General features: G+C 33.7%; 3 protein-coding genes across 4 annotated transcripts; 2 read left to right on the top strand and 1 right to left on the bottom strand.

Moving 5' to 3' along the window:
• Positions 1–1,338: 1,338 nt before the first annotated feature.
• On the top strand, positions 1,339–5,741 carry LOC109164694 (probable WRKY transcription factor 14). Of its 2 annotated transcripts, XM_019313233.1 has the most exons (4): positions 1,339–2,236; positions 3,006–3,146; positions 4,636–4,867; positions 4,898–5,741. In XM_019313233.1, exons 1-4 carry the CDS (start codon positions 1,647–1,649, stop codon positions 5,303–5,305), a joined length of 1,371 nt encoding a protein of 456 aa, XP_019168778.1. In that variant the 5' UTR covers positions 1,339–1,646; the 3' UTR covers positions 5,306–5,741. The 2 variants fall into 2 exon arrangements, with proteins under 2 accessions (XP_019168778.1, XP_019168777.1); XM_019313232.1 differs by having other exon boundaries at positions 4,636–5,741.
• A 7,197-nt stretch (positions 5,742–12,938) lies between these two features.
• Positions 12,939–15,831, top strand: LOC109165525 (vacuolar protein sorting-associated protein 2 homolog 2). Its single transcript, XM_019314329.1, has 10 exons — positions 12,939–13,101; positions 13,224–13,268; positions 14,115–14,149; positions 14,317–14,367; positions 14,557–14,661; positions 14,821–14,892; positions 15,024–15,095; positions 15,178–15,294; positions 15,383–15,444; positions 15,554–15,831. Exons 1-10 carry the CDS (start codon positions 13,056–13,058, stop codon positions 15,612–15,614), a joined length of 666 nt encoding a protein of 221 aa, XP_019169874.1. The 5' UTR covers positions 12,939–13,055; the 3' UTR covers positions 15,615–15,831.
• A 1,626-nt stretch (positions 15,832–17,457) lies between these two features.
• On the bottom strand, positions 17,458–19,346 carry LOC109165522 (berberine bridge enzyme-like 15). Its single transcript, XM_019314325.1, has one exon. The coding sequence runs from the start codon at positions 19,237–19,239 to the stop codon at positions 17,581–17,583; it is 1,659 nt and encodes a 552-aa protein (XP_019169870.1). The 5' UTR covers positions 19,240–19,346; the 3' UTR covers positions 17,458–17,580.
• Between the last annotated feature and the right edge of the window lie 7,346 nt (positions 19,347–26,692).

The following is a 26,692-nucleotide window of genomic DNA, read 5'->3' as shown; positions in this document are numbered from 1 at the left end:
GTACATTATTTTGTACTTTAGTACTGAATAATGTGATTTCAGTACTCAAATAATGTATTTTTAGTATATTAAAAATGTACTTTTTTATGGTCTATATAAAATTTTGTCGAGGTATTATGAGTAGATCCTAACTATGTAAGACACTTTTAAGCTCATATCTTCCATACTCAGACTAATCAGTATCTTTTTCTTCTTATAAAATTTAGATGAATAGCGAGTGTATTACACATTAAGTATACATTTATCTTTTTAATAAAAAATAAAAAAAAATTGAATAGCTAGGAGGCATTTGGGTCAAGTCAATGTTAAATTTGAATTCAACCAATTAATTATTGGAATTAATAGAAATTGGAAATTGGAAATTGGAAAACTATGGGGCCAAGTAACTATATAAATGCACGTGGGTAACTGTGAAAAATTAAATTTTCAGAAGCAAGAAATCCAGAAGTATAGAAATATAAACAGTTGCATGATGCCTCCATGGTCACATATAAAAATAAGTTAAATAAATAAAAAAAAATAAATAAAAAAAAAACAAGAAAGTTTTACGCCAGATCGAGTTCGATATTGAAAATTCTGGGATACATTCGATTTATAAGACTGAATAAGCATTCAATAATAAAAACTTTGTTTTGAAATTTAGTTGGCTCAACATTAATGTTTATCATTTTTTTATTTATTGAGATGTTATCAAATAGTGTAATGTGCCATCAAATAATTCGGAAGGAACATAATTATGTGTCATTCAAGATATGACATTTGATTGAGTAATTGGATCAATAACTCATCTCATGATGATTTAAGTTGAAGAATCAGCCAATCACCTTGTGCACAGATGGCACTTGAATTGGACTCCTATAATAATTATATATCATTTTAAAAACTTCTCATGTTAATCAACTGTTTTTAGTTAGTAACATTAAATTAAATACTATTTTAAAAAAAATAAATTATATATAAATGAATTTAATGAAACTCTATTATTAAAACCACACATAAAATGAGGTAAATGTAGTATTTGGTACTATAATAATAATTATTATTAGTTTTAAAATCTAATCCATTCAACAAGTAGCTAATGCAAAGTACAGTGGAGCTCCTAGCTAGAATAGTATTTGGGTATTGAAAAGTTGAACCTAAGCCATCAGTTTCATGCAAGTGGTACCTACAAATTGAAGAAGAATTACCTTTAAACAAAAAAAAGTCCCATATTTATTAATAATATTACATTATTATTATTTTTACCATAAGTTTGAAAGCCAATTCTTTTTCTCATCCATTGCGTATAGAAATGGGGTTTTTAAATGAAAAGTCAGCGACCCCCACCCCCACCCCCACCCCACTACCCTCTCTCTCTCTCTCTCTCTACATTTTGGAGAGGGGAGAAACATTGGTTCCATTGAATGAATCTTGCTTGTTTCCTTATCAACGAAAAACACACCTTCTTCTTCTTCTTCTTCTCCACATAAGTCTTCCATAGCCTAATCGATCAATACATACATATATACATACAACCCAAACAAAACAAAATATAGTCTACAAACGACTGCATGTTCTTTACGTCTGTTCGGTGCAAAACATACCCAACTCTATTCTTAATCTCCCCAAACAACAATTTCCCCGAAGAAGAAGTCGTTTGATTGAGTATGTGCAGCCAGTTTCAGCTGCACGGCATGGAGAATTATCAGGGAGATTTAGCGGATATTGTCCGGGGCAGCGGATTGGCCGGAAACACAGCCCAGGAAGCCTCCCCGCCGGCGGTTCCCGACACGTGGCAGTACCCGGGTAGCAGCGGCGATAATATGGCGGCGGCGATGAACTGCTACTCCTCCTCCTCCGATCACCACGATTTCGGGGATCCGTTTTGTCACTTGAGAGATCCGTTGATGTTCCAGGAGCTAGCCATGCCGCCGCCGCCGCCTCCCTCCGCCGCGTTCTTCACCTGCTCTGATAATGATCTCGATCTCGTCGACACCGCGGCGGCGGCACCGGAAACCGGCACTAGTTCAAGCGTCTTCCCCCCGCCGAAGCTCGTTCTAGACGAAGAAATGAAGAGACCACCAGCCTGCAACATATTCTCCAGAATGCTCCAGATCTCCCCCAATTCAAACCTCAACCCTCCGGCGGCCGGCGGCGGACTGGCTTGCAGCGAAAACATAATCTCGGCATCCTCCTCCGGAAACGCGGCGGGGCTGCAGATCTCATCTCCGCGAAATACGGGCTCTATTAAACGAAGGTCAGCGCTACTAATCCCACTTCGTTGATGGATTGAAATCTCACTCTCCATATTTTATGAGATTCTCAGATCATAGAAAACTGCAATCCTTTTTAAAAAATTATTTCACAAACTTTAAGACACCCATCATTAATTACCCCTTCTAATTAACAATATTATTCCCATATCAATTTCAGACAATTAATTCTCAGTCCATCTAAGGCCAAACACGATTAAACCCAAAACTTTTCCAAAAAAAAAGAGAGAGAGAGAGACAATAGATAAAAGAATAGGATTCTCAAGCTAAGGTACAGAGATTAATATTATCATGGTTATCATCATAGTCACGGTTACTATATTCTCTAATGAAAGCGTAGGGTTTTGAAGGAATCATTTCACGAGTCAACCTAACACCTATAATGAATGAAAACATATGGATATTGTTTTTCGTTAATTTTAAGGTTTTTTTTTTTTGGGTTAAAAAAATTTGTGGACAAATTAAACTAATTGAACTATAAGGACTAATGGGTAGTGATGAAAATATGAAATCACAGACTGAGCTTTCATGCACATACTATATAGTATATATACATACATAAGGTGGTGTTATGAGACAAGAACAACTTTTCATGGGAGATCGATGGGAAGGTTGTTTGAGGGAATAGCCATCCATCGCTTTCATGATAACTCATTTTGCACGGCTCAAAAGTGAAAATTCTATTGTATAAATGTTGGGTTTTGTGGTTCTGAAACTAATTAATGTGTATATATATACATGGGGTGGGTGCAGGAAGAGTCAGGCGAAGAAGGTGGTGTGTGTGCCGGCGCCGGCGCCGGCGAATAGCAGGCCCAGCGGGGAGGTGGTGCCGTCTGATCTGTGGGCTTGGAGGAAGTACGGCCAGAAGCCAATCAAAGGCTCCCCTTATCCCCGGTGAGTTTCACTTTCATAGCTATGATGAGAAATCCACATGCAAAACATTAAAATAATCAAAAATTAAAATTTCTACATGCACATATTCATCTAATCATTCTTTCATTTCTTGCATACATTGATAGATTGTATATAATATCACGTCATACAGTATGTACTTTAAAGAGAGTATAATTTCCAGAGTTTGACTTTCAATTGGATTGATTTATTGGTTAATCACAAAATTACAAGCATAATGAAGTGGCTTATTAGTTTCCTTGGTTTGAGCCCCTTAGCTATAGATTAGGCAACTTAAGTTGATTTACTTTATTATTATATATGTACTCCTTTACTAATTAACATGATAAGGTGAAGTTTACCCTGATTTCTCTTAGACACTCGTAAAAGCTTTGCTAAAACATAAAAGATAAAAATATATTTTGTAATAGTTGCACTTTTTTGAAGCATGACATGGTATATACTACATCATAAAAAGTTATAGGGCAGAATATATAGCATATGGGTGTTTAGGGTGAAAAAGATTTGAAAAAGTATAGAATAGATATTATTCGTAAAGAATTATTAATGTTTTTGAAAAAAAAAAAAGAGAAATTGATGTATATATAATACATAATACATAATGCATATATTTATATATTAGACGTTCTCATGTTTTCACCAGTGCATGTTGAAGTCCTATATTTGCGGCAATCATACATACATCCATCATAAAGTATTACCCTTCAGCTGTATTTAATTTATCTAGCTTTGATAAATGAACGGTTACTAGAATTACAAAACCAAACTAATTAACATTTTATGATACTGCCAAGGACATTGTGGTCTAGTGACACCAAATTGCTCTCCTATATAGAAGATTGTGGGTTTGAGTCTCGGTGGAGGTGAAGACGTTGACCTTTTGTGCTTCAGTAGGTTGAGAATGTAGTTATGAACAGATATTGCATTATAAAAGTTATGATATTGTTGTTGCTAAAAATGAAAATCCTATTCAAACATAGTTAAACATCTAATTTGTCAAAAAAGGAGGAAAATTAAACTCTTGAAATAAAAAGATTAATTTTTATTGTAACCAGATTGACATTGACTTTTAATTTAGGTTGAAAGACGTCATATGTATATTTGACTACATATATATGGTTAGTTATGACCAATCTCCTTTGCGGGCATTAGGATCACAGGGTAACAGAGTTTACCCGTCAGTATACACTATCATATGGTGATTAGGGTTTAAAAAGTTAGTTGTTAAAGGATGTAGTAATATATGATTCTTTAATTTGATTAACCCTAAGAAAAACTTGTGTGCGGCTAGTAACATACTACATTTCATGCTAAACTTGTTAGTGTTTTGAGACTTCCGTTCACGTAGTCTTTATTTTATTACCATTTAAACTTTTAATTGTGACAGAACACGTCATTCCATTATATACTTATGAGTTATGAGATAGTCTATATTGTTTAGTGGCTAATTAGCTTGATTATATGATGGCAGGGGGTACTATAGATGCAGCAGTTCAAAAGGTTGCTCGGCAAGAAAACAGGTGGAACGTAGCCGGACTGATCCAAACATGTTGGTTATCACCTACACTTCCGAGCACAACCACCCCTGGCCGACGCAGAGAAACGCCCTCGCCGGTTCTACCCGAGCACAAGCCGCCAAAAACGCCGCCGCCGCCGCCACCAAATCCTCCATTTCCCAAACCCCAACCCCGCCCACCACTAATGACACCCAAACGGATCACCACACAATGTCCGACACCCCGCCGGTGAAGGAGGAGACCACGACAGCGGCGGAGGACCGCGACGGCGATGACAACCCCCACCACGTCATGCAAATGGACGAGTTCCCGGGCGGGTTCCCCCAGAGCTACAAACCCGCGCTGCCGTCGGCGGGAGACAACGACGACGACGTCACCACCCACCACCACCACCACCCGGAAGATTTCTTCGCCGATTTGGGAGAGATAGAATCCACCGACCCTCTAAACCTCATGTTCTCCCAAGGGTTCCCGTCCGGACAAGAAAAGAAAGCCGCCGCCGCCGGAATCGCCATTGATGACGCCTTCAACTTCTACGATTGGACCACCACCACCCCGACAGATAACAACAACAATAGTATACAAACGCTCGGAAAATCCGATTCCGGTCAGAGGGGATTGTAATAAAACCACATGTTATGGGCACTCCCAGGTAACACGGAAGTCTCAAATAATGTCCGACTGTTCATCAGAATCATCACATACAACACATCATTATTAATCATTCACATATATAATTGCATTCCCAGTCCAAAACCTAGCTAGTCTCATCTATCCTATGGATTGAATATATATATATTTGAATCTTTATATGATTGATACGCGTTTAATATATCTGTTTTGGTCACAATTTTGTAGTATCAAAACGTTGGACACGTATCAATTATATAAAGATGTGACATAAATGTTGTCTATGTTCATTTGTTTTTTTTGAGGTTTTTTTTTTTTTCTTCCCTTCTTACTCACCAACTGTGTTACTTGTAGCAAATGTAGCGTTAGAACTTTGTTGAAAAAATAGCAATTTTCGTCTTTATATTTATATAACATAGTAATTTTAGTCTTTTAATTATATTCGTGAGCATTATTGATCCTCTGGTTTTTTACCCAGGATAGTTTTGATTATTCTCATTAGAAGTGTCAGTTTTGGCAGGTTTGGTTTCAGTTAATAGAGATTTTAATTTTTTGATTTAATAATTTAGAATTGCAAATTATAAATGTGTCCTTATATTGAGTTATTGACTAACATACTACACATGTTACGCGTGCAATACAAAAATGAAAGGCTTTAATGATTCATTGATTACTGTTGACAAGGGATTAGAGTTCCAAATTAAGGAAGGTTTTAATGGTTTAGAGTTGGAAATTACTATTTTGCCCTTGTATTAACTAATCGACCCCACGTGTATGCAAAATAATTAATAAGGACCATCCCATCCCAACTGAGTTGGTTAAGTTGAGTTACAGATCTATTTTGTCGACTTCTCTTGCCTACATTGTTCCATTAGCCCGAGGCTGTTGGGGGGTTAGGCGTTATGAGGGTTACAAGTTTGACTTATAGTGAGAATGATTTTATTGGACTTTTTGATTTGAACTGAACAGCTACGAAACTAGGGTTAATTACAAAGCGGATTCTAAGTAGTGCACACCAAAGTTTTACTGGTCTTTGTTGATGGGAGATAGACCGAGTTGCAAAATTACTAATTTTTATAAACATTGAGATGAAAAAAATGCTATTTTTTTCCAACTTTATATTTGTAATAATTCCCAAAAATGTATTTTTGGGGTTTGAGGATAAAAAGAAAAGGTGTTTGTGGTTGTGAGGAAAATAGGAGGTAAGGTGCAGAGAAAAGTGAAAAAAAGATAAGTGGGAGTGGGAGTGTGGTGTGGGATAGAATAGATATGAGAATTGAATACATATAATTTGGATGCGACACGACACTGAGGAACAGAAGGATTGAACAGTGGAAACAATCAGAGGTACAATCCATGCTATCAGATCACATGAACGGAAAGTGAAATATAACAGTGAAGGGAGGTGATGAGAGATTGATGAAGAAAGGATGGGTGGATGGGACTTCTTTCCACCAACTGGAACGTACAAATAATTCAACCGTCTATTCATTTCCATCATCATCCTCCTCGTCATCTCTCATCATGTGGTTTACCGCAAACTTAGGAATTCTTCACTCGTGCTACCCATCAAAATAAAACATTAATATCCACAACTGATAAGGATGCTCTTAGATCAAATTAATTCATGCATTCGGAATTCGAGAAACTGAATGAGGTAAATTGTGAGTCGTTGTCCGTCGATCTCCAGGTTCACACTCCTTGTTTGTACACTCAGGTCTTCATTACCTCTGTTCAGTCAAGATTTCTCAATGACTTCTAAATTTCGAGTGAGATTTAGTCAATCAATCCGTCAAGGTTTTCCGAGAATCATCTGTGATGGATCAAACAAATTAAGCTAGCACATATATATATGTGTGTTTCTTTTACTGTTTTTTTTAATAATGCATTTGGATTCAAGTATATATATATATATATATATATATATATATATATATATATATATATATATATATATATATATATATAGAGTAAGATTCATGTGCAGACAGTGTAGATGTACGGTTACGCACCATTAAGTACACATAAATATACCTTAAAGTGTTCAAAAATGTACCACTAAGTGTGGTATTTTTTTTTAATATGTAGTACATTTTGTGATGCATTTGTACATTTCATTCTAGCTAGTGCATTTTTTAACACTGTATAGTACATATTTAATGGTGCAATCTGCACCGACCACACAAGAAGATCTGTCCCTATATGAAACGATATACATAGAGAGATGGGGGAGGGGTGGCTCTCTAGCCAATGGCCAGAGAAGCATTTCCCTTGCCAGCTAGATGGTATCGGCGTGCACAGCCATGAACGAGATTTGGATGTGTTCACATACATAGATTAAATAAAAGATGATTAGCACTTCGTGGAGAATTGAGATGAGACTAAAAAATATATATCCCTAGTCCCTACGTGTAACATATACTAATCAATCACAACAACTTAAATATATGTTATTGCAGTTGGAATAATCGTGGTTGTTGCCTGTTGGCACCTAACTTATCTCCCATGGATCCTCGTTAAAGGACCGCATCATGAGCCGTGTTGCTTCACACAATTAATGAAACTATAATGTATATAAAGTAAAATTAAATATCATTTTCACATATTTGGATGTATAAATATCGAATGAAACTATTGTTATATCAAAATGAAATTGTAGTTGTGTTGAACTGAAACTGTAGTGTATACAAAATGAAACTGAATAATAGTGTTACTTTTTGCGGAATGACGCGAAACGGGTGCCGTTTCTTTTCATTAAACAGAACGATGTCGTTTTGAAGTTCGGTGCATAATCGATTATGCACCCTGTGCATGATATAATTTGTCTGTATTAAGGGTTTGGGCTTTGGCCATCTTGAGATCCTTGTTGATCCACACCTTAAGTTGATTATTCTACCTTCAACTTAATACAAGTAGGGATGTCAATTTTCTCCGTTCTCGGTGGAGATCCCGATCATCGTTCCAATAGTGATGGGAATGAGGGCAAATTCGGGGAATGGGGGTAGGGATGGGGAATGTTTTCAATTCCCTGTCGGGAACAAGGATGGGATGGGAATACCCCTCCCCGCCCTACACCGTCCCCAATTTTTAAATATAATAATAATCGCCCTGCCCCGTCCCCGATTTTTAATAATAATAATAATAATAATAATAATAATAATAATAATAATAATAATAAGAAGGTTGTATATATGTTGTATTATATTTGGATATTAGATGTGTTATATTTTATATGAAAATTATTTAAATAATATATTTGACATTTTGATTATTATTGAGAATTAATGTAAATTTAACTATTATATGATTAAAATTTTAATATTTAAGTTTTTTTACGTAAATAGTGTTAATTGTACTAGTTTGTATGGTTTAAAAAAAAAAAAAAAACTACTTTAATTATAATTTGATTGGCAACGTGGATTCTCTGTCTCCAAAATTCCTCGTGACGATGAGAATAGAAAAAGATTTTTCATCCTGAGCGGAGATGGGGATGGGGGTATACTCCCGTCCCACGCCGGCCCCGTTGACATCCCTATTCAACAATGGTGTATCATTGGTCCCCATCAGCTTTCTTACAATTTCAAGTAGATAATCTTTCACTCTTTTTTGAAATTGGTCTTTGACCATTTGGGGAGAATTGAGATAAAGGCTCAAACATCCTTACAAATCTAATGTACATTATTTAATCACAACAACTTAAATATATGTAATTTGAGATAAAATTATCATGACAGTTGGTACCCCCGACTTACCCTCTAACAGATCCTCGTCAAGGGACATACCATGAGGCATGTTGTTTCACAAGTGTAGGCCACCTTAAGATCCTTGTTGATCCACACCTTGAGTTATCGTTCTAATTTTTATTGTAACGCCTCACCCATCTTCATCGCTTTCTCACAATTTTAAGTCTTTTTTTTTTTTAATAACAAAATTAGCCCTAATGAAATTTTAATTTAATGGAAGATTTTTGTTCAAATATGTAATTAATTATTTAAGTGCAACTGTACTTATAAGATTAAGAGTGGAATTAAGCAATAATTAATATTTTGAATTATAAATTGCATATATTAAACAAAGATGATTGATTTCAAAGTCAAAATATTTTGGGTTTACATTAGGGATGGCAATTTCAATCCGTCCCGTGGATATCCACCCGAATCCACCCCGCATGGATCGGGTTTTTTTGGTTGGTGGAGGGTGGTGGGTCGGGAGTAGGTGTTAAAAAAGTAAACCCGCGGTGAGTCGGGTTCTATGTACAAAACCCGTCTAGAACCCCACCCGACCCACCATGTAGTTATTTATAAATTTTTTTATAAGTTCATGTAAATTTTTACTATTTTTATATGTAAACTACTAAGTTTATTTTTAAAAATTAACAATTTAGTTATGATATTTAAATATTTCTATTATTTTATGTTTTATATAACTAATGAATTTTATTATTTTATTATGTGTAGGTAATTTAAATATTATTTTTTGAAAAAAAAATAATAAGATTATAAGTGGTGGGTATCCGTAGTGGGCACCCGCACCCGGTAGGGTTGCGCAAATTATGCTGTGCAACCGAATGCACCATGCGCATGGTGCATTCGATCCAAAACGACGTCGTTTTAGTTAAAAAACGCGCGTCCCACTTAAAAAAGAAATCAGGTTCGATTCTCGGCAATAACATTTTTATATATCCATAAATTCATAACTATATATCCACAAATTCATAACTATATATCTACAGCGAATGAATGAAGTAAAAATCCACAGTGAATGAATGAAGTAAAAATCTACAATGAATGAACTAAATATCCACAATGATTGAACTAAATATCCACAATGAATGAACTAAATATCGAGAAATTCATAACTATATATCCAGAAATCCATAACTATATATCCAGAAATTCATAACTATATATCCACAATAATGCTATTGCTGAGAATCGAACCTGAATTTTTTTCTTTTTAAGTGGGACGCGCGTTTTTAGTCAAAACGACGTTGTTTTGCATCATATGCACCATGCGCATGGTGCACTCGGTTGCACAACATAACTATTGGTAGGGGTGAGGGTAGGTTTTGAAAAAGTCCACTTGATACGAATTGAAAGTGAAGGTAAATAAAGACAAATTTAAGTAGGTCGGGTGATGGATGTAGTCCTTTCCGACCCACACCCGACCCATTGCCGGCCCTAATTTACATACCGTGGGGTGCAGTGGCTAAGAATGTTGAATAAGCCAAATGATATAAAGCCAAGCCAGGCCGACAAGGTGGAGATTAGCATTAGAACATTAGGCCGACAACGTTATCATTAATGCACTGCGAGCTCGGTACAGACTCCAAGGTTAGTAAGGCCATTAACGACACCCCATTAAAGGATAATAATTGGGCAGAATTATTTTTGGCCCATCACTGCAAATACCAATCGTTATGTCATGAAACCGTGTCCACCATTCATGGTGAATACGGTCCCAAATAGTAACGGTGCCTGTAAATGACACCGTTATCTTCCACCAATTTTTTTTTTTTTTTTTTAACAGCGTGATTTTTTTTTTTTTCATTTTCACATTTCGCGGTTTCACTTCTTCTTTGCACAAACTTTTTTAACACTCATAAATTATGGATGTGTAGACATGAATTTATGAATGTGCAGTTATGAAATTATGAATTTTCTTTTATGAGATTATGGATTTTCTGTTATGAGATTATGAATTTACAGAAAATTCATAATTACATAACTGTAAATTCATAATCTCAATAACAGAAAATTCATAATTTAATAAATGTAAATTCATAATCTGAACATAGAATGCAAAACGCTGTTAACAGCATATTAACTAAATTTTATTTTATTTTCCGTAAAAACGACGCCGTTTTGGAACGTGTTCACAAAGCATGGTGAACATGTTTCCACGGCATAATTTGTGAATACTATTCGTTATGCTGATTGGGTTAATTAGATGGTATAAGTAGTTGATAACATTAATTGATTGTAGAAATGTGTTTGATAAATTAACTGTTAGCTGATAGCTGTTTGTTATAATTTTTTTCTCAAAAATTTATTGAAAAAGTTGCTTTGAGTAGCTTTTCGAATTTTAGCATTTTAAAGTTACAAAAAACTAATTAACCAAACACTTATATTGATCTTTTAACAAAGTCAAACAATTAATGGTGATCAAATAAACCAAAATTGACTGATAAGCTAACTATTTTACCAATTGTCCAACATAAAGGTATTTATAGTGAATTAGAAATTAATTAGCATTCATGACATTCAAAATTAAATATCTTATGTTAGAAAGTTCATTATCAGATAAATTAGAATTAATCACAATTAAGTTGTATTAACTCACCAACGTAATTAGCTTTTGGAGTTCATTTTGAATTTTGATTTGCACCTCTAAACCTTAATCCATGTTGACCCAATCCAAATCATAAGTGGAACCTGCATGAAAAGTCAAAATTATATCATAAAATGATTGCTTTTAATGTCATTTTAGCTAGTTTTTTACAACATTAATTTGATGGAAGGAACTTATTGCCATTTTAATTTGAGCACTCAATTCTAACTATCACACAACTTTCTAAATTTATTCCAGGTTAAAACCTCTATTTAGTGAATTTCCATGTTACATATGTCTTGTTTTTGTTTTTGTTTTTTATTTTTTGAAAACCCATGTTACATATGTTAATTACATTTTCCATTTTCTTTTTTACAAACCCTACTTTCTCGATGTAAAAAGAGATCAAGAATTGTATATTTAATTTGATCTAAAATCAAAATATAGTAATATAGTACTGTTCATATAGATAAATAATATAATACTGCTCACCTTTCCTGCACGAAATTTGCATTCACTTGACATCTAATTTGTGTGATTTCCAAGCGATGTTAAATTGTTATAATGTTCAAAAAGTTAGTTGTTAAAGTTAATTTTAACGGAGCAATTTTAACTAAGTTGGTCAAATTATTCGTTTAGTAATCACAAAATTTTAATTAGTTATGAATAATCTATACAAGTTTTTAGGTCACAATGCGAGTTTAGTCAGAATGCACAAATATTAGCTGTGTAGATTACTGTAATAATGGTTATGGCCTCATGGGTTACATTAATCAGTCTTAATTAAATTTGGTCAACAAAAGCTTCATTACTGTAATAATGGCTGTGGGCTTGTGGCTTGTAGCATATCTATTTTTTTTTTTAGTTTTTTTAATATATATATATATATATATATATATATATATATATATATATATATTGTTTAATGAAACATATGATTTTTTTTCATGTAAAATGAAGTGTAAATCTAATCACCCGAGCATTTGTTGGAATCTCCTAAGAATTACAGTGAACTGTTATTACATGTCAATAATCAATTTTTAATTTTAATATAAAAAAAACATGCAATTTTTAAAGCTAAAAATTTAATTAACTTTACATATGAAGTTTAGAGATTATTTTGACCCTATTTCTTAAATTTTTTTCTTATCTCTGGATTGGACTAAACTAAGACTAGATTAGAAAGAGACGTTGTTAAGGGTAGTTTAGTCAAAAGACACATACAACGGCTACTTGTTAAGCGGTCGCTAGCCGTTGGATTAATCTCCCATCACACGCTCTCTCTCTCCTCTTTAACACTTGGCCTTGGGAACGGGGAGCCGCTTCCTTACTCGCCATACTCTGAGCAAAATTCTTTCCCATAGAAAGAAAGCCCCATTTTCCTTATCTGATCACTAACTTTAGGGTTTCCAAAATGATTTCGAAAATGAACATCTTCAAGAAGAAAACTTCACCCAAAGGTACCAGCTTTTCGCCATTTTTGTTTCTGCAGTTCGGATTCTCATTCTGACATTTTTATTTTTGGTTCACGCTTCAATTTTATTGCTGACAATGGGTGAGTTTTGATGGATGTTATCCGCAGATGCGCTACGATCCAGCAAAAGGGAAATGGCCGTTGCCACTCGAGGTACTCCCATTGATGTTAAATTCATTTGATTGATTGGAAGTAGTTTTCCTTTTGTTTAGAAAGAAAAAAGAAGCTGAAATTGAGTAAAGTCTGAATTTTTAAAGAAAATGCCCCACCGGAAGTCAGTAATTAGTTTGTAGATCGGTTTGGAAGTGTTAGAAAATTTGATCTTTTTAATTTGGGTGACAGTGAATCTGCAACCACTATTGCACTAGGTAAACCCCGACCTTGTGACCTTAGCCGTTAAATGACCACGAGAAGCTAAATTAGCCTAGGATGCCTATAGCTGACGGGCACAAACCAATAAGGGCTGGCTGGCCGCTCCAACTGGGAGTCGAACTTGAATCTCGTGGTTACCAAACCAATAGCGGTCTGACCAACTTGGCTGGGGGCAATCCCCAAATTTGATCTTTTAGTTACCGGGGATTTCACCTGTTTGTGACTTTCTAGATATAGAAGTTTCAGATGTTTGAGGGGTAGTTGTGATGGAGTGTTATTAGAGATTATCCTGAATTGGATTTCAGTAGGGGATCAAGTATCCAGGATATCTTTTATTGGAAACTGAATGTGGTTAACATTTCACCTCGGAATGTGATCGTGGAAATCTGTATTTAGAGTTGAAAGAGGTGTGCAAAATCGGGAGAGACTATTCATTACTAGCTAACATGTTTTTTTTTTTTTCCTATGTTTAAATTAATGTTCCAAGAATCAAGACATAGTGGTATCAGGTTAGGTGGTTGTGGAAAAAAAAAAGAGAATTATCAATTATGTTTGTCTGTCCCGTTACCAAAATTGGTTCTATTTGTATATTCTAAACTGCTAACATTTATTTATGTATTGTTATAGGCATCGAGCGTGAAATTGCCTCTCTAGAAATGGAAGTAAGTTGTTATCCCAGCACTTTTGAATGACTGGAATGGCATTCCTTGTTTATGAAATAGTGAATTATAGGCTATTAACTATATATTTCCCCGAGTATTCTTGATTTAAGTAGTCCTTGGCTAAACCTCTGTTTAATCAACATTTCCATTACTACATTTGCTTACAGGAAAAGAAATTAATGGCAGAGATCAAGAAAACAGCTAAAACTGGGAATGAGGCAAGTTTGTGCATACATTTCATATAATAAGATAGGTTTATGTTCTATAAGTGAGCACATTAAAGTGGATTTTCCGTATTTTGGAGTAACCAAATCACGAAAGAAACTAGAATCATTGAAAATCCTATTATTGCTTTAATTTCCTCAAATACTTCTCGATGAAACATGAATTCTTTCTATTCTAATCAGGCTGCCACCAAAATTTTAGCTCGTCAACTTGTTAGGCTGCGGCAACAAATCGTAAATTTGCAGGGAAGTCGTGCTCAGATCAGGGGCGTAGCAACTCACACACAGGTTAGTCTTTTTGCTTACTATGATTTGGTTTATGCTTCGAAGAATGTAACATTAAAGATCCTAGACATATATAATTCTTCGTTTTGGTTTATGCTTCAAAGATTGTAACTTTAAGGTCCTCGACATATATAATCCTTCGTTTTTTTTTTTTTTTTACAGGCACTATACGCCAGCACATCAATTTCTACTGGAATGAAAGGCGCCACCAAAGCAATGACAGCCATGAACAAGGTACCCTGGAAATCAATAAAGGATTTTCAAAATCAAAGTTGCGAGCTTTATAATGGCAGTTAACTGATTCTGTTTATCACACCATTCATATTAAATTTGATCAATTTCCCATTTTTTTTTTCCTCATCAAGCAAATGGCACCTGTAAAACAAGCTAAAGTGATCAAAGAATTCCAGAAAGAGTCAGCTCAGCTGGACATGACGGTAATAATATTTATACCTTATCCACCTTCTTGTCTATCTCAATAACATATAACTGATTTGAGTTTCTGGTGGTTCTTCCCAGATTGAGATGATGTCAGAGTCTATTGACGAAACCTTGGATAAAGACGAAGCCGAGGAAGAAACAGAGGAGCTTACAAACCAGGTGCTCGATGAGATCGGTGTGGACATTGCATCACAGGTTTGTTTATCGAGCAACTCAATGATATATTTTTCTCTATTTGCTGGTGTTCCTCGCTTTCTAATCATCACGTCTTAACTTTCAACAGTTATCTTCAGCCCCAAAAGGTCGTATTGCATCAAAGAAAGTCGAAAATGTTGCTCCTCCTAGGTATGATCAATAGTTTTATACTGCCTATCCTATATCTCCTCCAGTTTTTAATGTATATATCTATATGTCTCTTAACTATTTCCTTTATTTAAACGATGAATATGTGCAGTTCTCAGGCCGCTGATGTTGAGGATCTTGAGAAGAGGTTGGCTTCTCTTCGGCGAAGTTGACCACCAAAAAATGTTCATATTATAAGGGAATGGGGAATGGGGAATGCCATTGCAGGACAGCTCTCCTTCATAGTATAAAAATCTCATTGTGTACAACTAAGACCAATGCTTCTATATATCTACCTTGACTTGACATTTTTCTTTTGATGTAGAAAGTGTTAATCAAACAGTTGCATTGTGCTATATAGAATGAAATATATAAGTTGAGTTAATACCATCTGAGGTCCTCCGAGTATAGTGGTTTTGCCACGTTTAGTCTTAAACTTTCAAATTGACCATCTGTGGTCATTCGATTTTCAAATTTAACCATTCATGGTCCAAATTAACCACATATGGTCCTTCAAGTTTTGAAATGTAACCAGCCGTGGTCCTTTTGAAAAGGACCATGGTAGGTTAAAATTTAATAGTTGAAGGACCATGGGTGGTTAACTTGGACCACGAATGGTTAAATTTGAAAATCGAAGGACCACAGATGGTCACTTTGAAAGTTTAGGACTAAACGTGGCAAAACCACTATACTCAGAGGACCTCAGATGGTATTAACTCTATATAAGTTTGTATTGAGTCTTTCTTCCTAAAGCAAGATTGCTTCAACAAGCTTAGAACATGTTTGGTTTAAAGTTGAATTCCATGGGAATCTCGATGCTACTTGACCACAAGGTCCTGATTTTTTTTTTTTCTTCTATTTTTTTGAGTGTTGTGGAACCCAGTATCACTATTCGAGGGTGGGCTGGGTAACATTTGCCATGTCGTGTAAATCTTGCTTCAACAAGCTTAGAACATGTTTGGTTTAAAGTTGAATTCCATGGAGTTTCATGGGAATCTCAATGCTATTTGACCACATGGTCCTAAATTATTGAGTAAATACTCAAAATGGTCCCTCGACTATAGCTAAATTCACAAATTGGTCCTCAACTTTCAATTTCAACCAATTAAGTCCTTAACTTTGTAATTTTGACACGATTTGGTCTTCCATCTATTTGACCGTTTGTTGACCGTGATCGACGATCTCCAGAAGAACCTTCAGCTCTCGTCGGAGCACGTGGAGGACTCCAGGATGACATTGCACTTGTTCGGAAACACGTCGTCTTCTTCGCTTTGGTACGAACTCAACTACATTGAATCCTAAGGGAGGATGAAGAAAGGTGACCGGATTTGGTAGATTGCCTTCGGCAGTGCATTAAAATGTAACAGTGCGATTTGGAAATGCAACCAAAACCTTAAAAAACCGACGATGAACCATGAAATTACATATATATCCTCAAAAATCACAGTCAACAAATTGTCAAATAGACAGAGGACCAAATTGTGTTAAAATTACAAAATTAAGGACTTAATTGGTTGAAAATGAAAGTCAATGACCAATTTGTGAATTTAGCTATAATCGAGAGACCATTTTGAGTATTTACTCTAAATTATTTTTCTTTTTTTAGTATCGTGAAAATTCATTATCACTATTCGTAGGTGGGCTGGGTAAATCTCTCCTTGTAATCTTTGCTGACAAAGAATCATAAGGTAAATCAGCCGATTATTCATAGTTAACCACCACAAATCAAGAAGGTCAATACACTACTCATATTAAAAGTCAAATTTGTAAGATTGTGAATTTGTGATTACTAAGCTAACGGTATCATCAATTTGGGAAGGGTTGCACCAGTCTTAGATATTTTTGTATGGTGATTACACAAGTATGTTTTGCAACCTAACTTTTGACCTTTTATTTTTCCAGAACATGTGGGACCTGTTTAATAGAATTCTGATGTCACCACTGACCACTGCGTGTAATTGGAAGACCTGGACTTTAGTCATTGAAAATTGAAATCACTGTCATAAACAAAAATCATTTGAAAAAATGAAAACCAAATTACTCACTGTAAAAGAGGAAAGAAATTGATGATTTGACGATGGGAGTACAAAGAAATTCACTGGGAAATGAATTTTCTGGGCAATATGGTATCAATCAACTTCAATGAAACAAGGTTTTACCACCATCTCCATTTCCTTTAAAGGGAAGAACAGGGATGCTCTGTTCATGCCAGAAGAAGTTATCAGGGTCAACCTTCGTCTTCACAATAACAAGTCTCTCAAAATTTTTCTTGAAATACTTTTTACCCCAAACAATAGACCGGAAGAAACTCGTGTTTCCGCCATTGTTGTTCATTCCGAGGTCCAAATCCCTGTAATTCACATAAGCTTCTCTGGGGGACGTGGAAGCATAAGCGCCCATGTAATCGTACAGTCCCCTTATCCAATCAACGTGTTTCTGCTTCTCCCCTTCCATTTGCCACGCCGTTAAGTACTGGATTTTGCATATCACCCCTTTCCGGTGAGGGAATGGAATGGCGGATTCTGGAATCTTCGCCATCATTCCGCCGTACGGATTCCAGATCATGAACGGCGAGTCCTCTTCCAGGAAAATCTTCCACAGTCCCTGGAGACCCTTTTCCGGGATGGGTTTCCTTATGAAATCTGATTTGGCTTTGAAATTTGTCTTCGGAAATAATGGTTTCCCCTGGAGGAGAAACTCCGGCGGGGTGGTTCTTGGATATCCGGCGATGTATATCACCGATTCTATCCAGCTCATCTCGGAGCAGTCTTTTGGGGTTAATCCCAGTTCAGGGAAGCTCTTATCCATGATTTGGATTAGCCTTTCGGTTTTCCCGAGAAATAGGGCGTTGTAGGTGGTTTGTACGGTTCTTTTGCCCTTCACGGCGGTTGAATTCGCCGTACTGATGAGAACTCTGATGAAGAGGTCTTCGTCGAGCTTATCGGCGGCGACTTTCTGCCATTTGTAGAGAATTGTCGTTGCGTTTTGTTCTAACGTCCTTGGGACGCTGAAAACCGTCACCGTCGATGGAACTGGTACGAGGTTGATTTTCCAGGCGAGTAGAATCCCGAAGCTCCCGCCGCCGCCGCCTCTGATTGCCCAGAAAAAGTCTTCCCCCATTGCGGCTCTGTCTAGAACCCTCCCCGTGGCGTCGACAATACGCGCGTCGACAACGTTGTCCGCTCCGAGGCCGTACCTTCTCATCATGGGACCATACGCGCCGCCGGTTATGTGCCCTCCGATTCCCAAGCTGGTGCAAAGCCCCGCCGGAAAACCAAGAACCTTGCTTTTCTGCGCGATTCTGTAATACACTTCCCCGATGGTGGCCCCGGCCTGAACCCAAGCGCTGTTATCCGCAACATCAACCTTAACTCCCCGGAGCTTCGCCAAATCGATCAAGACGAACGGCGCCGGAGATTTCATCCCCGACGTGTATGATATCCCTTCGTAGTCATGGCCGCCGCTGCGGACTCTGAGCTGAACTCCGGCTTCTTTAGTGCAAATGACGGCGGCCTGAACGTGGGATTCAACTAGCGGGGTGAAGATGAGCAGCGGCTTCGCCGCCGAGGGCACCAGGAAGCGGAGATTCTGGGCGGTGGATTGGAGAACGGAGTTGAACGATGAAGCGTTTGTGGTAGGGGAGAAGAAAGCTGCGGAGAATGGGATGGGGGCATCGGAATTAAGAGAAATGCATTTGTAGAATTGATCTTGAAACGAAACAGAAAGAACCCACGGCGGGAAAGAGGTTAGGGATATGAATAAGAAGGAGATAACTATGGCGGAGAGAGAAGAAGCCATAGCCGTATGCAAACTATTCTGTGTTTTCTTGAAGACGATGAAGTGAGTAGCCAGGAATATATACAATGTTTCAAGGAGGCTTGCGTAGACCAACTTTCATGTTGATTGACTTTTATTAGATAAGATATATATATTATCGGGCTTCGAGCACTAATTTAAAATATATATTGCTTAAATTCATTGCAGTCTTTTTTTATTTTCTTGGGTGAAAGTGAAACATAATTTATTAATCACAATTCGGATTTAGACTTTTATATATGAAGCGCAATTAATCCAATCACAGCCACTTTGTAAGGATTGGGGAACTATGTGTTTCACATTGTCAGTGTGTAAACATGAATTTTAATTGGCCAATAAGAGAGGAGTTTGATGGAGAGAAAGGAATTTGGGAGAAATAAATTATAATTTTGTGAGAAAAATAAGATGAGAATTCAAATTATATTGATAGATAGAAAGAAAATGATTGAGAATGAAAAGAAAGAAGGAAGTAAAGACTAAAATATCATTTTATTTTTTTTTTGAAAACACTAAAATGTCATTTAATAATTTAATAATAATAATAATAATAATAATAATAATAATAATAATAATAATAATAATATACAATATAACAAGAGAAAAATAATAATTCACTTTAAAATTACAATTTCACAAACTATGGAATTGCAATTCTTAAAGGGACCCTAAGAATTGCAATTCAATGGTTGGAGGGATAATTCCCTTCAACCAAATCATGGAATTGTCATGAAGTTTAATAGGAATGAAATTATCCCGAAGGAAAGGGATAAGATTGTAAGGTCAAGTGACACTTTTTTTCTAAGTTGTGATAAAGAATTTGTACTGTAATATTTATAATCATGTATATATTTGTTATTAATTAAGCTACTTCAAAACTGATAAGGTCATAGCTACCATGAATCTTGTTTTCATATCACTCATTCATACCGTCTTTACATTTTATTGTAGGTCACTTGCCCAGTTTTTTTTTTTAATCATTAAGTTATCAATATACAAATAAGTTAACATGAGATTGTGAGAAGAAGAAAATTGTACAATATTGAAAAGACACTATAGCAACTACTATAAAAAGAAAAGTGATGGTGATATTTTTTTTTTAAAGAAATGGTGATATTTTGTAAACAACTATCATTCTATTCACAAACAAAACTAACCATTGCCACTTTCTATTTACATTAGCACGCACATAGCATTTTTGGCATTATAAAAATTTTCATTAAGTTTATTGTGTAGTTTAAGACTTAAATTATATCTTTTAAGGGAAATTCTATAATGTCAAAAAGATACCGTGTCTACTACTTAGGTTACACAAAAACAACAAACGAAGAAACTAAGAAACTAGAAACGGTGGATACGAAATGTCAAAAAACAATGAATACGAAATGTGTGAGAAAAGTAAGTATATATATATATATATATATATATATATATATATATATATATATAATTGTGCATTTACAAATATTTTTCTTGAAATATGCATATATATATTTTTAATTTTAAAAGTATTTTAAGTCTTAATAAATTAAGAAAACGACTTAAAACGTTTTATGAAGTTTTTATAAATTGGTGGAAGGAAACTTCCACAAACTTAGGTAACTTTCATAAAAAGTTTAATTTTTCCTCCTGACATGACATGACATAACATTTTTCATTTAATGATTTAATCTTTGATAATAAGTTAGTGGAGTCCCAATTCATGACATCTAATTGTTATAAAACATGCTAGGATGGATTCCAGTTGGAGGAGAAGGAGAATTTCGATTGTTATTTGTTATATATATATATATATATATATATATATATATATATATATATATATATATATATGGTTGAGTTCACATGATGACACTAATATATAGAGGACTATGAAGACAAATCATATTCATCTAATCTTAGAGATTTAATGACTAAGATCTTGTCCATATAGTTGGTGTAAATCACGCCTGCAAATAATTAGAGAGGACAAACAAGACATTTGATATCAATTATAATTATGGAAGGATTCTAATTAACAAACATAGCATTTAAGGAGTATAATTATGGAAGAGAATCATATCCAAAGAAAGAACATGACTTCAGAAGGCAACGTGAGACGATGAGGCTGTGCATACGGTGTACAACAATGGATGAAGCCATGTTTCAGGATAACAGATTGTGTAGGTTACTGGGTTATCTAATCGTGAGCCATGCCTTTGAAACTTGTGTGCCATTATTCAGGATATCGTCGTGTGCATCTTGATATTATGTCATGTGCCACAATACAAAAAAAAAAAAACAGGAACCACATAACTTTGCACACACAGTAGGACATAATTTTTTTAATGAAATATATAAATGATGATTATTAGAACTAAAATCAAACACACTAAAGAAGATATGTTCGAGTGATGAATATGTAGTTTTAGTAATTAATATATGCTTCACTAATAATCTTTTATTGCGTCATATTTCTTTAAATCTCGTGTGTTATTTTTGAAGAAATCGTGTGCATCTTCATAATATGTCATGTGCCGTAGTAAGAAAACAGGGACCACACAACTTTGCATAGATAGATATATGGTGTACAACAATGGACGAAGCACAATGGTATGTGTTTGTGTGTGTGTGTGTGAGAGTATATATATATATATATATACTAGTTTTTTACGCGCATTGCGCGATTGGGATAATGTCCAATGTATTTTTTTTAATAAATAAATAAATTAAAGTATATCAAAGCAAGATTATATTGGAATTATTCATGCATAGATAATTGAATGTTGAATTTACATTAAATAGGTAATTCTAAGTTTACAAATGCAAGATAATATAGTCAAGATTGATTATAATTGTCAATAAATTAATTGTATAGGTATTGTTGAAACCAAATATGGGACATAAGGGAGAGCAAATAAAAATTAGGGTATAAAATATTAAATATATACTAATATTGAAGAGCTAACTGCTGATTGCCAAATAATGACATTGTGAGATAGTTTCACACTTCAGTTTGTTGTGTGATTTGAATGCCCGTCAATAAATCCCCCAAGTAGTTAAGATGTTTGGCTTAATTATATTTTTTAATTTTTAAAAAACAATTATTATTATTATTATTATTATTATTATTATTATTATTATTATTATTATTATTATTATTATTATTATTATTATTATTATTATTATTATTATTATTATTATTATTATTATTATTATTATTATTATTATTGTTGTTGTTGTTGTTGTTGTTATGTATACCCTTAAGTCATTTTACATGTTAATCTAAACTGTTAATTTTTTCAAATATATTTTTACCACCCGTTGATATAATTCGTTGGTCAAATCCGCTAACGCTAATCGCTAACTGCTGGTTGTCAAACAAGGACATTGCGCTAGTTTTTTACGCGCATTGCGCGATTGGGATAATGCCCAATGCTTTTTTTTTTTTTTTTTTTTTTTTTTTAAATAAGTACTTTAAAGTATATTAAGGCAGGATTATATTGAAATTGTTCATGCATAGATAATTGAAGGTTGAATTTGCGTATTTAAATAGGTAATTCTTCTCCCAAAGGTTGAGTCCTCAACCCCAAGAGCCCCCCACACTCCGGCCCGACAGAGCATTGTGGGAAGTTGTAAATCACGATGACTCAATGGTTCAGTAGACAGGGCCAAATGCTGATACGCACAAGGAATCTGCCCACTTTGGACATAATTCTCGCACTGTCGCCGCCGAGGTTCAAACGTTGGTCTCTTCTCCCAAATACTACCCACTAAACCATTGAGCTAAGCCCGTGCGGGTTAAATAGGTAATTCTCAGTTTACAAATGCAAGATAATATAATCAAGATTGATTATAATTGTCAATAAAATAATTGTATAGGTATAGTTGAAACCAAATACGGGACATAAGGGAGAACACATAAAAATTAGGGCATAAAATATTAAATATATACTAATATTGTTTGAGGAGATTCCGACATTAGGATTTGTGGTTAAGTTCTATTAATACTTTAATATTAGAATTAGATTAATGGTGTAGTTATAATTCTATATTAGACTTTAATATTAGAATTAGACTAACGGTGAATTAACGGAAAAGTTAAATGGATAATCATATAATTAAGGATAAATTAGAAAATCTTAAAAGAAAAAAATTATAACATGAACAATATGAACCATTCATTTGATATAATAATTTGGCGGTCATTTTTTTCTACCCAATGTTAATAATTAAATAAATTCGCTGGTCAAATCCGCTAGTATAATCCGCTAACTGTTGATTGTCAAACAAGGACATTGCGGGGTAGTTCTCACTTCAATTTGTTGCGTGATTTGAATACTCTCTTTGTCACAAAATCTCTCAAAGTAGTTAACATGGTTGGGTTTATTAATTATATTTTTTTTAATTTTTTCATGGTATTAATAAAATACTTGGTAAATAAATATATAGCATTATTTTGTATTATAACTTTGATATTTAATTAGCAAAATAGTGCACAAAAAACATAATAGATAATGTAGTGAATATAATCAATTGATGAATTTGAATGTAAAAATTTTTACATTTGAGAAAAATAAAGATAATTTAACTAATGAAAATATTTCTTTTAATTAATTTATTGATAATTAATAATTTTTTTTCAATGAATAAAGACATTGTAAAGACAATGTAGCGAATATAATCAATTAATAAATTTGAATATAAAGAATTTTTATATTGAAGAAAAATAAAGACAATATAACTAATAAAATTATTTCTCTTATTTAATTTATTGATAATGAATAATTTTTTTTTTTGAATAAAGGCATTGTGGACACATAAGTCTAAATTAAAGAAATGCATATGTATTATTTTTTGTTGTAACTACTAAATTATTATTTATATAATTTAATAAGAGTAAAATAGATTACTAATTATGCCAACTTTGATTGGGATGAGGTTCGAACCTAGACCTTTTTTTTTTATTGAAATCAATGAGTAAGTTAACGGTAAACTAACGGCAATTCTTAAAATTTTAACGGAATTAGTAACGGTGTGTGAGTATTTTAGAAAATTTAGTGTAAAATTTAAATCTGATCAATCTTTTAATCAATCTGAGCCATTCATTTGATTAAAATCTGTGACCGCCATTTTTTCTACCAATTATAAGCCTAACTCTCTTGGGATCTTATTAGTATAGTAGATATATATATATATATATATATATATATATATATATATATATATATATATATATATATGGAACTTTAATAATATAATAACAATTTTATTCGATAAAAAAATAATATTACAATATTTGTAAAGTAATATACAATTGTACCATTATAGAAATATAGACACAGACTTTAATACCACAATGACCTAAATCATTCTCAATAATGCAAAAACATAATTAAAATATTAAGTCTTATTCTAAATAATCAAAAGAAGATTAATTAAACGAAAAAAAAAAATGTAACCTATATTTGTTTTTTAAAAATGCAAGAAAATGATTTTCAAGGTTTGTTATTTGTAATCTTTGATGCTCAACCTTAAATATTATGTATGGCTAATTAATTGATCAAAGATCATGTTAAATTTTATATTGTACTTTTTTTAATACACCCTAACATATTCATAGTATATGTTCAGAAAATTATGCCAACTTTGATTGGGATAGGGTTCGAATCTAAGACCTTCGTTATGGAAATCAATAAGTTAAGATTAATAAATAGTTAACTGAATATTTTGTTACTAAAGTTTACACAGAATGCATGGATATTTAATAAAAGTAAATGATATAATAAATTTTAAAGTAAGAAAAAAAATACTAAAATTAAAATAAAATAAGCCATTCATTACAACAAATAACATTTTTTTTTAATTCTGGTTATAGACTTGATTTTATTGACTCTTATTAGATTTATTAGTAGAAGTTAGCTGTATAATCAATCTGAGTAGAAGTTATCTCCTCTTTATATCTACTTTGTATAGTAGTAAACATGGGCAAATTATATCGTGCACCGCGGTGCATAATCGATTATGCACCGCGCATCAAAACGACGTCGTTTTGTTAAATTTAAAGAAACGGCATTTGTTTTTCGCCGTTCTGCATCCTTCCGCAAAATGTAACCTTGTTATTCAGTTTCATTTTGTATACACTGCAGTTTCAGTTCAACACAACTACAGTTTCATTTCGATATAACTACAGTTTCATTTGATATTTATAAACTCAAATATGTGAAAATGTTATTTAATTTTATTTTATATACACTATAGTTTTATTAAAACACAACTACATGATCATTTTGATATAAGTACAACTTCATTGTACAATATACACTCAAATATGTGAAATGTTATTCAGTTTCATTTTATATACACTGCACTTTCATTTCACCACAACTACAGTATTATTTTGATATAACTGTGGTTTCATTTGATAATATAAAAATAATACGTAAGGTAGTGTCAGTTTAGATGTACTGTAGTATCAATTAATGTTTAATACATCAAACATGCGGACTTCGTTAACGGTAACGACGTCATTTTTTACCGCAGTGCATGTGCATCACGGTCTACGATATAACGACTGTTAAACATGTGGCCTTTGTTCACATTGTAAGTCATTTCATTTTTAGATCCAAATTCCGACAGCCCAACTTTACATCATTAAGTATAACATTAATTAACATGAGTAAGTGCTTAATCTAGACGATTAAGGTTGAAGAAATTGATTAGCAGTCTACCTCAGATAATGCCTAGGATCCATGACAGGATGTTATATATTTGGATTAAAGTAATGTTTAGTGACAACAATTGGAGGAAGTTGCTGAGTTCAACACTCTAAACAAGTTGGTGTTTTTTACTTGCCTTCAAAAAAAGATGAACATATATGAAAGACAATTTGAGCTGCCACTTTTCTTGCCTTCAAAATCCTCCATTCTTGCATTCTTAATTCCTTTCTAACCTCCGTGATTGTCGTCTCAATCCTGAGAATTTCCTACATATAACAATTCTTTTTTTCCTTCCCACATTTTTTGGATTCTTTAGAATGAAAAATATGATTATTTAGAATTAAAATAAATATATAATTATTTTACCACCAACTTCCATTACAATGTGAATTTCGTAACATAATAATATAAATAATTTGAGAAAGTTTGAATTGGTATCACTGTTTATACTACGTAGAAACCAAAAACTTTAATTTTGTATAAAGTATTATGGAGACAATGTCTTCACAATACGTATACAAATTCAGCCTTTCTCATTCATTTTGAATTATATCCGGTGCAAGAAATATTAGTGATGATTGATGATCGACACCTTAAATTTTTTTTTATAAATAAATATATAATTTAGTATTACGTAATGATTATTCGATCGTATTGTTCAATGTTAGTAAACCATATGATGTCATTTTAATATTTTAAAAAATCACAAGTTTTGCTTTTATAAAACTAATCACACTTTT

The sequence above is a fragment of the Ipomoea nil genome, unplaced genomic scaffold (genome assembly GCF_001879475.1).
Source record: "Ipomoea nil cultivar Tokyo-kokei standard unplaced genomic scaffold, Asagao_1.1 scaffold3069, whole genome shotgun sequence".
Classification (NCBI taxonomy): domain Eukaryota; kingdom Viridiplantae; phylum Streptophyta; class Magnoliopsida; order Solanales; family Convolvulaceae; genus Ipomoea; species Ipomoea nil.
The sequence above is the reverse complement of the archived record's forward strand: the minus strand, read 5'-3'. Positions and strand labels throughout refer to the sequence as shown.